The 17,181-nt window shown below is 39.7% G+C and overlaps 1 protein-coding gene across 4 annotated transcripts in view; it reads right to left on the bottom strand.

The window, feature by feature from the left end:
* The window catches only part of Kiaa1958 (KIAA1958 ortholog), a 187,211-nt gene that overhangs the window by 75,009 nt on the left and 95,021 nt on the right, over positions 1-17,181 (bottom strand). For all 4 annotated transcript variants that reach the window (XM_013348225.2, XM_013348226.2, XM_026782173.1 and 1 more), the window contains exon 2: positions 3,327-4,521. In XM_013348225.2, the coding sequence (XP_013203679.1) occupies positions 3,327-4,497 (1,171 nt within the window). In that variant the 5' untranslated portion in view covers positions 4,498-4,521. The remainder of the gene's footprint in view (positions 1-3,326; positions 4,522-17,181) is intronic.

The raw sequence follows: 17,181 nt of genomic DNA on the forward strand, positions 1-17,181 counted from the left end.
TAATCACATGCATTAATTGTGTAGGGTCCCCTTATACTATAATCACATGCATTAATTGTGTAGGGTCCCCTTATACTGTAATCACATGCATTAATATATATTTAGATTATGTGAGACCATCAACTACAAATAAACATACAAACACAAGTAAATAAGTTAAACTTTAAAATTTAGAATATAGAACCTAGGTTGGACTTCAGGAAGTAAAGGTGAATTATGTTAAGTTTCTGTAACTCTCACAGAAGTGTCGATTGGGTTTTTATTAATCTCGCTGTTGTTTCCAGTCCAAATAGAGTTTCTCTGAAGTCAGTAACATGTTGAAAATTTTGTATCTTTCCACAACATGAGAACCACATCTCAGAAATCTGTCATTACTGGTTCTTCAGAGTGCTTTTCTTGAGCGTTCTACACTGGGCCAAACTAATTCTCCTTATAAGAGTAAAATAAGACCAGTTCATGGCTGGATACAGTACATGCAATCCTTGGTCAAGCCTGACGTTTATAGCTGACATAAGAAGTGCAATTTCAATAAAGGAAGAAAAAACCCTAATGTAATACAAACACTAATGCAAGAATTAAAACTGCTTGTCTTTCAAAAAAGTTAAATTTCTTTTCCAAATATAATTATGCAGTAACATTCAAATATGGTTTATAGTCGGGTCCCACAACTTGTTTCACAGGGTTAGAGTTAGTGTGGATCAAAGCAGAAGTCTTAGTAAGTTATGAACATGCTAAATGACTCTGCAAAATATATTTCTGAATTGTTTCATTAAATATAAATTGATAACATGGAAAACTCTGCCAGGCTGTCTTAAAAAAAAAAAAGACAACCATTTAAGTGAAAAGTACTATGTATACCCTCCATATTAAAAGTTTGATTTCCTAGTACAAAAATGTTTTCTGCCTGACAGACGTGTCCAGCAATGTAAGATTATCCCAGTCTAAGTCCACAGGATTATATAACAATTAAAGTATAAAGTTCTTTTAAAAAAAGAAAGCATAATTGGACATGGTAATGCCTATAATTCTAGCACTAGGATGTAGAGGAAAAAAGTTCAAGGCCTTCCTCTGAGAAGGGGTGGAACAAGAGAGGAAGAGAGGGAGGGAGAATGAATGAATGACTGAGAATAAGCCTATAAATAGGAAAAAATACTTACAAGTCATTAAGGGACTCACATCCAGAATACAGAGAATTCTTACAACTCAAAGTAGACAAGAGAATCTATTTTTAAGATAAGCAAAGAATCTGAAAATTTTCAAAAGAATATACATATATGACCAATAAGAACATGAAAAATGATCAATATCATTAGTTATTAAAATAATAAAGGCTAGATTGTAATATTACTTTTTACATGTAAAAGCATAGTAACTTTTTGTTTTAAGTCAGTCTCCTTACATAGCTCCAGGTGGCTTAGAACTTGCTATGTAGACCAAATTAGCCTCGGACTCACAAAGATTTGCCTACCTCTGCCTCCTGTGTATTGAGAGTAAAGGAGAAATTTCTAAAACATAGAAAATAATGTGTTGGTGACATACAGAGAAATAGGAACCTTCGTCCATTAGTGCCAAGAGTTAAAACCAAATGGCTTTAGAAAATGGATTCGTGGCTTCTCACCCTAAAGTAGTTGCCCACACAAAAATCAAAGAAAATGCTCACGTTAATAACTTGTATATAAATGTTCATAGAAGCAAACAGACCAAAGGTGGAAACAGCTCACGTCTGTCCATCAACTGAAGAAAAATAAAGCATGATATATTTATAGTAAAATATTACTTGGCAATAAAAAATGCTCTAATATGGATTGACCCTGAAAATGCAACACTAAATCAAAGTAGTCACAAGAGGTTATAAAGTAAATTCACAAAAGTAGATAAGCGGTTGCCATGAACTGGGAGAAGAACAGAGAAACTGCTTCTTCTGAGACTGAGCAGCACTGCAAAGGACACGTGATGATTCACAATCCTGGGCACTAGTCAAACGTGATACACATATACATGGACACAAACACTCATAGAATAAAGTTTTAAAAAGTGTCTTTTATGGTATGAATCACATTTCAATGAAACTGTTAAAAGACAACCACATAAAAGCCCATGACTTTTCAACTAGCATAATTTTTAAAGCAACTGATCATTTTCAGTATCTGTCATTATTGACAGCAGGGTTATGGTAGAAACATCTTCAGTGGTAAGTTCCTTTAGGAGACCTTGGGGGCTAATACTATAACTATAAATGAGCACTTGTAAAAGCAACTTAATTCTAGGGAGTTTCAGGCCAAAGACACAGGTAGCTCAGTGTTTAAGGGTGTTTCCCTGAGATCTGGAGAGATGGCTCAGTGTTTATGAGCACTGGCTGCTCTTCCAGGCGTTCTGAATTCAATTCCCACACCATCTACAGTGGGATCTGAAGCCTTCTTCTGGCATTACATGTAGATAGAGTACTCATATGCATAAAATAAATAACTAAAAATCTTTAAAAAAAAAAAAAGGATGCTTCCCCAAATGCATGCCCCGTTGAGAGGGACTAAATTTGCCGAAGTGTTCTGCTTTCTTTATTCTCTGTGTATCTATTCACCCTTGTCCATACACCTACTTATGTCCTCTTAGATTTGAATTATAGATGTCCAAAGAATGCACATCAAACCCCCTATATATCACAATATCCTGGCTCAAATAAACAATGGATATTTGAATTAAAGAACACTAGAATGTTAGAAGTGCAGAGGTAGCAGCTATGAAAAGCTCTACAAACCTCTCATTGTGAATGTACCGAGTTAAGCTGGCCTACTCCAGAAATGTATGTTATCTGATTCTGTTAAGTTTTGAGAGATGGGATCAAATACTTGTTTAAGAAGTTACCTGTTTCTTTTATAAAATCAGTTTAAATTATCACACTAACTAAAATGAATGGCAATAGGAAACTTGATCAAATAAAAAGTAAGAAAAAATATTATCATATACCTTATTCAATATCAGTTGGCTTAACTACCTTGATACCAATAGGAAAAAGAAATTTTTTCAAAAATAGATTTACTATAAAAGCTCATCTAAGGTTGGATGTGAACCTTAAATCTAGCCATCAAAAGCACAATCTTCCAGTTGCCATCTTAGCCCTAAGGTGTACTACCAAATGGAAAGCCTTCTTCAGATAGAGTTCCTCCACAGTATTCATTACATGTAAAACATTTAATTATTTCTGTCTTCCTGACAATGAAAAATGACTGCATCCTAGCAAACTAAACCAATGGTCTTAGAAGTGCTGACGGCGCAGAATTCTCTAAAGTATGCGGATGAGGGATTTATGGTCACCTCGTGTTCCATACCTGGAATGCACTGTGCAGTGGCTTCAGTGGTTATGGTTGGAGCGACAGGAGGCTGCTGTTGACTGGAACTCACTTCAGGCTCTGTGTTCACTGAGGGAGAGAGGGCTACCTCACAAGATGAGACCTGGCTAGGCAAATGGGGCAGGAACTCCTCTGAAGCCACCTGTTCATCCTGTCCAGGCAGTTGAAGGGCAGACAAAGGAATACTGATCTGTTTGTTAGGATGTGATGTGCTCACAGGCATCTGCATGGTCACCTGGTGGGCAGTGCCATGGGCACCAGTGGGTCCTCTGTTTGGTGAAGCCAGCGATACCCTAGCAGTCTTTGGGATGATTGGTCTGGAGATCACAGAGGGGGATGCTGACATTATCTGTGGGTCTAGCTCTGTACTGATGGCAGATGTTACATGGGGAATCAGTTTAGCAGACCCTACACAGGAGGGACCAGCATGAGTTTGAGGCTTGGGTTTTGCCATCTGTGTCAAGGAAAGGGCTGGTCCATCTACCCCTCCAGTCAGCTCTGCATTTGCTACAATGTAATAATCTTCAGGAATCTCTTGCTTGATTTTCTTGATGATGACATCACTACTGCACTCATCAACCATCTGTCCCTGGGAACTTGAATGGATGGAAGATGGGACTATTCCTGGCCTTTTACGAGCAATACTTTGAGGCCTCTGGGTTTGGGGTTCAAAGTCACTGTCTTCATCTGTAACAGAAGACTCGCAAACCATGTCAAACAGTGTGTTTTCATCTTCATACTCCTCAACAGCTTCGTCCAGTTCAGAGGGCTCACTGCAGTAAGAGAAGTCACAAGAGTCTCTGGTTCGGCTATATTCCAGCTTTGCCTTCACGGGTCTCCCAGGGTATCTTTCCACAGGGCTAGTCTGTGTCTCAGAAGGCACCCCAATTATACTGGGACTATCAGAATTAAAACTTCGGTTGTCCTGGAAACAAACCCTCTCTTGGGACCCAGCTCTGCAAGTAGCTGTTAGTGGCCAGTGGTAAGCATGGCCAGCACTACAGCCCCACATTGCAGTCAGGTTCCCATGGGAACCTTCAGAAAGCAAATGTTTCAGGTTTGGAATGAGGCTGCAAATGGTCCCATGGCTGTGGGCCCAGCTGACCAACTTGGACAGATTCTCAGATGAGGTATGAAGACAATCCTCCATGTTACAGGATCAGCAGTGTCTTTCCTAAAGGGAAATAATCAGAATGAGAAGATGTTATTACCTAAGTCATTCTCACATAACTAATTCTTTCCAGCCATAATCACTTGGAATAAAAGAAATAAACATCTAAACTACATGTAGATACCACTATTACATAAGAACAGGAATTGGAAAGATGAAAACAGCTGATTGTACACACAGTATGGAATTGGAAGAAAAACTTGTTAGTTTTCTTCATTGCTAAAATTCCTGCACAGAAGAAAAGAAACAATGAAGAGAGAGAACTGGGCAGCAGTTGGAGGCATTTCTTCATGGTGCATTCTCCTTCTGTAGTAACAGGAGGTTTATTTGCTCAGCCCTTCACTAACTAAGAGGATTGCTCTTCCAATGTTACAATCTAGCAAACTTCATTAAAACAAAGTTTGGATCCATTGTAAGACGAATGTCAGAGTAGGAAAGTCAATCTGCTGGACACTAGAAAACAAGACAAGTGAGAACCAAGGAGAGAATGAGGCACTAAACTTAGCGACCCAAGGAAGAAAGTCTTTGAAGAAAAGGAAGAACAGGCTAGAAGGAAATATGCTGTGGGAGTAGGCGGTGGGCAAAGCAGCTGGAACAGAGCCTGGGGTTCTTGCCACATCAGAGTCATTCCAAATTCCTGAAATGGAGGCTATGAGTTTGAGGCCAACCTAACCTACAATCTGATGAAGTCACTGTAATAAAATTATAAATCAACACTACCTCCAAATGCTAATGAAAAAATTCTTGACAAAGAATTATCAAAGGGAATCCAATAATGTAAATATAGGTTAACATATTGTTACCAAGCAAACATACCTCAGGAGTGAAAAACAAGACAGACAGACAGACAGACAGACAGATAGATACATAACAGACAGATAGATAAACATAATTCAAGGTATTAACAGTTGATGGGAGAAAATCTAAAAGACCACTTCAATAGACGTGGGGGGGGGGAATTAATCCTTTTAACAAACTAATAATATTTGGCAAATTCCCCAAATGGACAAAGCACGTCTATGAACATCTATAGCTAATATTTACATTTAGTGTAGAAGAATGACTACCTTAAATTATACTTAATGTAGAAGAACTTACCTATTATCACTTCTACTCAACAGTGCACTGGGAGCCCTAAGCACTGAGGAAAGGTAAAAAGGGACAGGGAAAGGGAAGTGGAAGTAACGGAGGAGTCAGGTGAGAGGGAAGGAAACCAAACGGTTCCTGTTTGTAATGGGTACGGTTCTTTATGTTTACAGCCCGAAGGAACTGGAGCATCTACTGGAAAATATTGCTGAATTTTGCAAAAATAACAGGAGTAAGTATAATAAAAGATGTTGAGGACCTCTATACACTCAAGAGTACAAAGCAAGCTGGGCATAAAGGCACACACCTTTAATCTCAGCACTTGGAAGGTAGAGGCAGGTGGTTCTGTTGAGTTTACAGAATGAGTTTCAGGACAGCCAGGGATACCCACAGAACCATGTCTTGAAAAACTTAAAAAAAATTAAAGCACAAAACAATAAGAAAACTTAAGCATGTCATAATAAATAGATAAACCACATTAGTGTGTTTCAAAAGTTGACACAGGCTGTCTCCTAATCCATCTATATGCCTAATGTAATTCCAACCACAAAGGCATTGCAGGTCACAAAAATATTTTTGGGACTTTATCGTAGAGATAACAATAAGGCATTATGTGATTTTAAGTAAGACAGTAGCTTTAGAGTCATTTTGATTATAGGATGAAAAGATAAGACTAGAAGCAAGAATTCAAGTGAAATGTAACAATAGCCATCCTTGAAGAGTGGCAGAGGGATGGAAAAAAGAGAGCAGATCTGAGCACTACGTAGGAGGATGAGAAGAACTGGGGGTGGGGGAGGAGGAGGAGAGGAAACAATATTCACACCATGCTAACTAGCTTATGCCTGTCTCAAGAAAACTGACCAGGGCTGGAGGATGAAGGCTCAGTTCCCAACACCTAAATGGTGTCTTACAACAGTCCTTAACTACAGTTCCAGGGGATCCAGTGCCCTCCTTCTGGCCTCCATAGCTATGGGATAATATTTTTGTACCCTATAAAGATTTGTCACTCATATTGGTTTAATAAATGCTAATTGTCCAGTAGCTAGGGAGGAAGTATAGATGGGGTAACCAGACTAAAATTCTGGAAAGAGGAAAGGCAGAAATGTTGTTACCAGCCAGATGCAGAGGAAACAAGATGAGGATGCTTCACTGATTAAAGATACCAAGCCAGATGGCTAAACAAAGACAAGAATTATGGGTTAATTTAAGTTGTAAGAGCTAGTTTATAATAAGCCTGTGCTAATAGGCCAAACAGTTTGTAAATAATATAAGCCTCTGTGTGTTTCTTTGGGACTGAATGGCTGTGGGACCCAGCGGGACAGAAACTTCTGTTTATACTCCACAGGCATGCATGCAGTGTACTTACATACATGCAGACAAAATACTCATACACATAAAAGTAAATAAAATCTTTAAAAAACAAAACCTCCTAATAGTTCAAAATTCACAGTGAGTCTAATTATTCAGTCTTAATTTTTACAACTTGCACTGAATAGAGGTCTTCACTCTATGACATCAGAAAAGGACAAAGGCATTGCATTTATTTCAACTTTCCCACTAGCTGTATTATCAGATCACATTTAATGTAGTGTTCCTATACTCTCTGACACAAGACATGGAGTAATCAAGCTTCCTCTGCAAGCCAAGCTGCTAAGGGAGAAAAGCAACTAACGGTCATACTCAGCTGTGAGGTTCGTAAGTCACAGTGGCAAGCATAGCAGGATATCTCCCAAGGATCAAGAATACTTTTATCTTGGGGTAAGCCCTGCTCAGAAGCATGGAATGCATTTCTGGTCTAGAAAACCTAGTCAACTACTGATGGCTGGTGAGGCCACGGAACCTAGAGAAGTACTGCTACCTTTCCAAAGAAGGGGAATCTCGTCCTTACACCCACGGAGGAGTGTACTTCTTACCCCTCATCAATGAAGCTTCTTTGTGCAGAAGACAGAATCCATTACAGAAAGCCACAGTTGAATAAGATACAGAGAACAACTGACTGTAAGATACAAAGCCCCAACTGATAATCCAACACAACCCCTGCACCCACAGCTCTGGGAACATCATGGAAAAGAGGGAGAAAAGGTTCTAAGAGCTAGATGACTAGGGGGTTTGCTTTAAGATTATATGGCAGGGAAACTACACTCATGCCTCAACAGCATGACTACTTAAACAAAACCTGAACAATAACAACACCAGTCGACGCACAAACAAGGACAGAAGGACTCACAAGGCATAGATGAAGAACTACAGCCGATTAATAACTGCTGAGAGAGGGAGAATTAGTCTTCCCCAGGGTGGAACCCCAATTGGATATCAATAACTGCTGAGAGAGGGAGAATTAGTCTTCCCCAGGGTGGAACCCCAATTGGATATCAATTTGTTGGCCCTAAAAACATACACATACAAGCAATAAATGGACTCAGTAGCTTGTATGTATATGTTTATACATATGTAACAATAAAAATTAAAGGAGGCCGTGAATTTGAAAGTGGGAGGACTTGAGAGATGTTGAAGGGAGGAGGGGGGAATATATATGAAATTTGAAAACAAGTAAGTCTGGGACCTCAGAGAGAATAGGCCTGAGCTAGGACCTATGTGGGTCTGGGTGTTCGTCTGGGACATCAAAGGGAATAGGCAGGAACCAGAAACCTCTGTGGGTCCGAGTGTGAGTCTGGGACCTCTAAGGGAGTAAGCCTGAGCCAGGTCCTCTGTGGATCTGGGTATGCCCGAGACTGGAAACTCTAAGGGAGTAGACTGGAGCCAGAGTCCTTTATAGGACCAACCCTAAGCCAGGGACGTTTACAGAAACAGGTCTGAGCCAACAACCTAGGCTAGAGCAGGCTTGAGACAGCAAACTCCAAGGGAGTGGAGCAAAGCCCGGGAACTCTGAGCAACCTCCAGGAACATGGAGTGACCAAAGGGGTAACTAGAACCGTGGCACTGACTGTACCATGAGGAACAACCATCTGAGCCTTGGATTCACTGGAACCTATAAGATTAATCAACAGAATCCCAGACAGCCCAAACCACACCTATTAGAGGAAAAGATGAGTAGAAAAGGTAAGAACACACACAACACCACAAAGAGCAACACAAACACCAGTAAAACCTAAAGACCCTACAACAACAAGACCTGAATAACCAAATATAGATGAATCAGAAGAAAATGAGCTAAAAAATAACTTCAGGAGAATGTTTAAAACTCTTAAAGAGGAAATGGGAAATTCCCTCGAAGAAAGAGAAAAAGACAAACAAAAAATTGGAAGACATCCAATAAATAAAACCAAGAAAAAGAAATCAAACATATGAAAGAAACTATTCAAAACTTGAAATTTAAATAGAGACAATAAAGAAAACACAAGCCGAGGGAATTTAGAAACAGAAACCATGAGACAATGATCAGGAACCAAAAATGCAAGCATGAACAGCAGAATTCAAGAGATGGAAGACAGAATCTCAAGTGCTGAAGATACAATAGAGGAAACAGATGTGTCAATTAAAGAAAATATTAAATTTAACAAAAGCTCAAGCCAAAATATCCAGAAAATATGGGACACTATGAAAAGGCCAAATCTAAGAATAATAGGTATGGAAGAAGAAGAAGTTCAACTCAAAGGCACAGAAAATATATTTAACAAAATCGTATAAGAAAAATTTCCAAACCTAAAGAAAGATATGCCTATGAAGATAAAAGAAGCTTACAGAACACCAAATAGACTGGATCAAAGAAAAAAAAGTCCCCTCGTCACATAATCATCAAATCACTAAACATACAGAATAAAGAAAGAATATTAAGAGCTGCAAAGGAAAAAGGCCAAGCAAAATATGAAGGTAGACCTATCAGAATTACACCTGACTTCTCACTGGAGACAATGAAAGCCAGAAGGTCATGGTCAAGCCTTATGCATATATTAAGAGACCATGGGTACCAGCCCAGACTACTATACCCAGCAAAACTTTCAATCACCATAGAAGAACAAAACAAGGTATTCCATGACAAAACCATGACAAAACAATATATAACCTAGCCACAAACCCAGCCCTGCACAAAATACTACAAGGAAAACTCCAACCCAAGGAACTTGGCTACATTAACAAAAACACAGACAATTGACGGTCTCATAGCAGCAAATCCCAAAGAAGGGGAAAACGCACAAATTCACATCATCAACAATGAAAAACTAAATTAACAGGAGATAGCAATCATTGGTCATTAATATCCTGTTATTATATTAATATATAAATGGGCTCAACTCACCTATAAAAAGGAACAGGCTAACAGATTAGTTAAGAAAACAAAATCCATCCTTCTGCATACAAGAAACACATCTCAACCTCAAAGACAGACATTGTCTCAGAGTAAAGGGTTGGGAAAAAATATTCCAATCAAATGGACCTAAGAAAAAAGCAGGTGTAGCTATCCTAATATCGAACAAAATAGACTTCAAACTAAAATCAATCAGAGAAAAGAAGGACATTTCATATTAGTCACAGGAAAAATCCATCAAGAGGAAATCTCAATACTGAACATCTGTGCCGCAAATACAAGGGCACCCTCATATGTAAAAGAAACACTCCTAAAGCTTAAATCATATATTAAACCTCACTCTAATAGTCTGATACTTCAACACTCCACTCTCACCATTGGAAAGGTCAGTCAGACAAAAAATGAACAGAGAAATAAGGGAACTAACAGATGTTATGACCCAAATGGACTTAAAAAAGACATCTATAGAATATTCCATCCAAACATAAAAGAATACAACTTCTTCTAAGCACCACATGGAACCTTCTCAAAAACTAACCACATACATAAAAAGACATCTATAGAATATTCCATCCAAACATAAAAGAATACAACTTCTTCTAAGCACCACATGGAACCTTCTCAAAAACTAACCACATACTTAGTAACAAAACAAACCTCAACAAATATAAAAAACTTGGAATAACCCCATGTGCCTTATCAGATCACCATGGTTTAAAACTAGAAACCAATAACAATACTAACTCCAGAAAACTCACAAACACATGGAAATTAAACAATGCTCACCTGAATCATCAATGGGCCAAGGAAGAAATAAAGGGACAAATTAAAAACTCCCTAAAATTGAATGAAAATGACTACACAACATACCCAAATGGCAATCTTACCAAAAGCAGGTAGCCTTGAACTCAGATCTGCCTACCTCTGCCTCCTGAGTGCTACAGATTCAAAGCAATGCCCAGCAAAATTCTTCAGATCTTGAAAGAACAGTACTCAACTTCATATGGAAAAGCAAAAAACCCAGGATAGCCAAAATAATCCTATACAATAAAGGAACTTCTGGTGGGATCACAATCTACTTCAAACTCTACTACAGAGCTACAGTACTGAAAACAGCCTGGTATTAGCACAAAGACAGACAGGAGAGCAATGGAACCGAATCAAAGATCTGGATATCAACCCACACATCTTTGAACAGTTTATTTTTGACAAAGAAGCAAAAAATATCAAATGGAAAAAGAAAGCATATTTAACAAGTGGTGCTGGCATAACTGGATATCAGCATGTAGAAGAATCAAAATAGATCCATATCTATCACCATGCATAAAACTCAAGTCCAAATGGATCAAAGACCTCAACATAAAGCCAGTCACACTGAACCTCATAGAAGAGAAAGTGGGGAGCACACTTGAACACATTAGCACAGGAGACCACTTCCTAAATAGAACCCCAGCAGCACAGGCATTGAGAAAAACAATTAATAAATAGGATCTCCTGAAACTGAAACGCGTCTGTAAAGCAAAGGACACGGTCAACAAGACAAAACAACTCTGAGATTCTATCTTACACCTGTAAGAATGGCAAAGATCAAAAACACTGATGACAACTTATGCTGGAGAGTTTGTGGGGAAAGGGGAACACTCCTGCATTGCTGGTGGGAATGTAAGCTGGCACAACCCCTTTGGATGTCAGTGTGGTGATTTCTCAGAAAATTAGGAAATAACCTTCCTCAAGATCCTCTAATATTTTGGGTATATATCCAAAGGATGCTCAATCGTGCCACAAGGAAATGTGCTCAACTATATTCATAGCAGCACTGTTTGTCATAGCCAGAGCCTGGAAACAAGCTAAATGGCCCTTGACCAAAGAATGGATAAGGAAAATGTGGTACACAATGGAGTACTACACAGCAGAAAAAATGACATCTTGAATTTTGCAGGAAAATGGATGGAGCTAGAAAACATTATTTTGAGTGAGGTAACCCAGATACAGAAAGACAATTATCACTTGTACTCACTCATAAGTGGTTTTTAAATATACAGCAAATACAACCTGCCCACAAATCACAAGAACAGAGAACCTAGACAACAAAGATGATCCTGAGAGATGTATGTCGATCTAATTTACATGGGACGTAGAAAAAGACAAGATCTCCTGAGTAAATTGGGAGCATGGGGACCTTGGGGGAGGGTTGAAGGGGACAGGCAGGGAGAGGAGCAGAGAAAAGTGTAGAGATCAATAAAAATCAATAACAAAAAAAAAGAGAAAGAAAACAGAAAAAAGTGGTGTTTCCATTAGTGGGTATGAGTTGACATACTTCATGCTTTTACTGCCCATGCAAAGAAGTACAGTAAATAGAAAATCTGAAAATACTTTCTCACAGTAAGTGATGCATACATTCTTAAATTGCCTTTAAATTTGCAGCGCTTCATTTTGGAGATGTTTGAGACTTAGAGAATAATGATGTCTTTCAAACAAAGAATCTATCCTAGATGCTGAAGACATAGCCCTACCTCGTAAGTAAACTAAAGGCAGGCTGGTCCTAGATTTCTGAGAACAGAATGAAAATTAACATATATCACCTCTACCCAAAGGTTTGGTCAAGTTCACCAGCATCCTCCATGTGAAGAAAGCCCCCTGTCAGCTGCCACTCCTCTTCTTTTGACTCCCTAGCTCTCAGCTGTTCTTTGTTCTTTGTCCCTCTTTTCCTTTGACTCCCAGGCTGCTGTTCTACCATTCTTGTTTTGTTTGCTATGGCTCCTCATTTCCTTCCTACTTTTAATTAGTAGTGTTTTCTTTCCATATTCCAGTTTCACTAGCTAGTGTTCTTCTCCATCCCTGATGATCTGGCAGAGCTAAGACACAAAACCTCATCTTAACAGCTGAGATCATCCTCTCGGCTGCTCACGTTCACTCCAGCGGCCATCGGACTCCAACTTCTGCTTTTGTCCATCCAAAGGATCCAACAGGACTGGTTCAATTCTGAGAACTCATTCCAGCCACTGGTTCTCAAAATTACTCTTTTACAAAGCTTGTCGTTTACAGCACTGTAACCCTTCTGAAACTTAGGGAAGACGAAGAAGCAGTCAGACAAACGTGTGTTTTCTTTCTTATGCACAGTGTGACCTTTTAAAATGTGGTAACACTTTGCCTACAAAGTCTTATATAAATTAACTCACCATGCACAAAACTCAAGTCCAAATGGATTAAGGACCTCAATATAAATCCGAACACACTGAACCTTACAGAAGAGAAAGTAGGAAGTAGACTGCAACACATGGGCACAGGAGACCACTTCCTACATATAACCCCAGTAGCACAGACAATATGAGAAACAATGAATAAGTGGAACCTCCTGAAACTGAGAAGCTTCTGTAAAGCAAAGGACACAGTCATTAAGACAAAAAGGCATCCTACTGATTGGGAGATCTTCACTAACCCCGCATCAGACAAAGGTCTGATCTCCAAAATATATAAAGAACTCAAGAAACTAGGCATTAAAATTCTAAATAATGCAATTAAAAAATGGGGTACTGAACTGAACAGAGAATTCTCAACAGAAGTTCAAATGGCCAAAAGGTACTTAAGGTCATCTTCAACTTCCTTAGTGATCAGGGAAATTCAAATCAAAACAACTTTGAGATACCATCTTACACCTCTCAGAATAGCTAAAACAAAAAACAATGATAGACTATGCTGGAGAGGATGTGGAATAAGGGGAACACTCATCCATTGCTGGTGGGAATGCAAACTTGTGCAACCACTTTGGAAATCAGAAAATTGGAATCAACTTACCTCAGGATCCAGCATTACCACTCTTGGGAATATACCCAGGAGATGCCCAATCATACTACAAAAGATTTGTTCAGCTATGTTCTCAGCAGCACTATTTGTAATAGCCAGACCCTGGAAACAACCTAGATGCCTCTCAACTGAAGAATGGATAAAGGAAGTGTGGCACATCTACACATTAGAGTACTATTTAGAGGTTATAAAAACAAAAATAAAAACGATGACATCTTGAAATCTGCATGCAAATAGAAAACGCTATCCTGAGTGAGATAATCCAGACCCAAAAAGATGAATATGGTATGTACTCACTCATTAGGGCACTCTAGCCATAAACAAAGGATATTGAGCCTATAGTTCACAACCCTAGAGAAACCAAATAATAAAATGAACCCAAAGAAAACCATATATAGATCCTCCTGGAAATTGGAAGCAGAGAAGATCGCTGGGCAAAGGTTGGGAGCATGGGGGTGGGATTTGTGGTGGGGTGAGGGGAAGGGGAGAGGGGGGAGAGAAGGGAAGGATTGGGGAGAGCTTGGGGGAGTGGCAGGGTTGAGATAGAGGAAGGGTGGATATAGGAGCAGGGAAGAAGATATCTTCATTAAGGAAACCATTTTAGGGTTGGCAAAAGACTTGACTCTAGAGGGGTTCCCAGGTGTCCAAGGGGATGTCCCCAGTTAGGTCCTTGGGCAGCAGAGGAGAGGGTGCCTGAACTGGCCTTGTCCCATAGTCAGACTGATGAATATCTCGAATATCATCATAGAACGTTTGACAGGCGATGGATGGAGATAAAGACAGAGACCCACATTAGAGCACTGGACTGAGCTCCCAAGGTCCAGTTGAAGAGCAGAAGGAGGGAGAACATGAGCAAGGAAGTCAGGATCGTGAGGGGTTGGTCCACCCACTGAGACGGTGGGGCTGATCTAATGGGAGCTCACCAAGGCCAGCTGGCTGGGACTGATGGAGCATGTGATCAGACTGGACTCTGAACGTGCCTGACAATGAGGGCTGACTGAGAAGCCATTATAATGGCACCGGGACTTGTTTCTACTGCATGTACTGGCTTTTTGGCACCCTAGTCTATTTGGATGCACAGCTTCCTAGGCCTGGATGGGAAGGGAAGAGGGCGAGTGGAGAGTGGGAGGGGTATAGGAGGAGGGGAGGAAGTGGAAATTTTTGAATGGAAAAATAAAAATACATAAAAAATTCTTACATGAAAAAAAAACCTAACTCCTGATCATCACTGGTTCTCAAGAAGGGATGATGTATCTGTCTTATTACTGTGAAATATTTATCTCATTCTAATAGCTCCTGTCTTCTGACTGATTTTAGGAACAAAGTGACACGTGCTGAAAGTGATGCTAATTGTTCCAAAGGAGCTGGGCAGACAATGGCAGCAGTGGAGTGTGAGTAACCTACTTTTAATCATAAGCTACTCAGAAACTCTGAAATAGGTTTAAAAGACACCAAGATGGTTTGAATCTCAGAATACTGTTAATGAGACAAAACCCTCCAACTTGGAAGTATAGTATTTATTCTAGAAAATACTAAAAAAATACCATTTTCCTAAGAAACGTAAAGAAATTTAAAAAAGTGATTATTTGGTTGAGTATTATGGTCCTTTCATAAAAGCACACAAAATTTCACTTTCTTATGAATTTCTAGATTTTATATTCTGATATATTCATCTATTGTGCAACATCTGGGCTGGGGAGACAGTTTGGTCAGGAAAGTGCCTGCTGCTCAAGCATGAGAACCTAAACTTTGAACCCAAGAACCACAAGCACATCAGATGCAGTGGCAGCGTCTGTAACTGTAGCACTGGGAAGCAAGGGACTCTCAGTCCTGAACTCACTGCATCTGCCCCGTCAGTGGAGAGCAATGCACTCTTACAAACAACGACAACACGCACGCACACATGCACACCACGGTCGGAAATCCCTGTGGGTGACTATGTTTTTATTTCCGGAAGGCAAATCTCTCTTATTTTCTTGTAAAACATTTTAGCTTACTTATCTTAACCATTTTTAATTCTAATTTTCATTGTAAACTTCTATTTTAAGAATGATATTCCATAATTATTCTGAATACATTTTCTCAGCTAAATTAAGAGTATTTGAAGTTTCATAATTTGAATGTATATCAATTTTGTCAAATAGTAAATAATATGTTACTGAATGAAGAAAAAAGAAATAAAAGAAGGAGGCCATAACTGCTCCTAGGGGGTAAGGGAGAGAAAGAGACACCCGAGAGATCATAGTGGACATGACCAGCACACTGGCCATGGCCATGTGAGGAGACAGGGCAAAGGAGGGAGGAGAGCCAGGAACCAAGAGGGCAAAAGGGACTGGGTAATACAGGAATCAGAGAAGCAGGACTAGAGTTTAGGGTAGGGGGCAGGGTATGCCAGCCAGGAGGACCCTTTAATAAGTAGGGAGTTGGGAGAACTTAGAGACCAGAGTCCTCTTTGATTTGTTAATAGCTTGTTTGTCCTGTGTCTGAGACCTTGTCTACAGATTTTACATTGCCTCTGCTAATTTCTCCCAATTTTATTACTCACAACGGTCCTGGCATTGTGGTCTCACTAGTTCTTCTATGGATCTGCCTAGTCAACAGATGACACCTTAGTAAATGGCTTCACTATCTCTGGCATTGTGGTCTCACTAGTTCTATGGATCTGCCTAGTCAATAGACGACACCTTAGTAAAGGGCTTCACTATCTTGTTGGCTGCTAAGACTAACAGAGCTAGAGTTGGTTTTTTTTTTTTTTTGGTTTTTTTTTTTGATTTTCGAGACAGGGTTTCTCCGTAGCTTTTGGTTCCTGTCCTGGAACTAGCTCTTGTAGACCAGGCTGGCCTCGAACTCACAGAGATCCGCCTGCCTCTGCCTCCCGAGTGCTGGGATTAAAGGCGTGCACCACCACTGCCCGGCTGAGTTAGAGTTTCAAATTTATTAAATTCAGGAATTTGGGGCAGAGAGAATGGCTCAGAGGTTAAAGATGCAAACTTCAAGACCTAAGTTCAAACCCCAGGATCTGCAGAAAAAGCAGGATGTGATGGCATGTATCTGTAATCTGAGCAACATGGACAAGAGTGGAAATTTCCTGGAAGCTCCCAGGCAGCACAGCCACAGAAATAACAGACCTACTTTGGCATGGTGGAAGGCAAGAATGGACTTCTGATAGCTGTTCTCTGACCTCCATATCACTGTGTCATGTGTATGCCCATAACACAGTACACAATTTTTAAAAAAACATCCTTGGCAATCTTTATACAAATATACCCCTCAGAATGGGCAGTGGTGCAGCATTTTCAGGTGTTTTGTTGTTCTGTGACCCTTCTGAAAGCAATAGATGCCTTGCCCCCAGCTGTCTATCACGTCTATAGTGCCTAGAACACAAAACATTAAAAAAATACTGATCAAATTCAGTGGTCTCAGGATTCCATTGTTTGAAATGTTTACCCTCTGTTGTGTCCACCAGCTTGGCCTACTTTGCATAGTCCCTCACCAGCTACAATGAT

The sequence above is a fragment of the Microtus ochrogaster genome, chromosome 10 (assembly GCF_000317375.1).
Source record: "Microtus ochrogaster isolate Prairie Vole_2 chromosome 10, MicOch1.0, whole genome shotgun sequence".
Classification (NCBI taxonomy): domain Eukaryota; kingdom Metazoa; phylum Chordata; class Mammalia; order Rodentia; family Cricetidae; genus Microtus; species Microtus ochrogaster.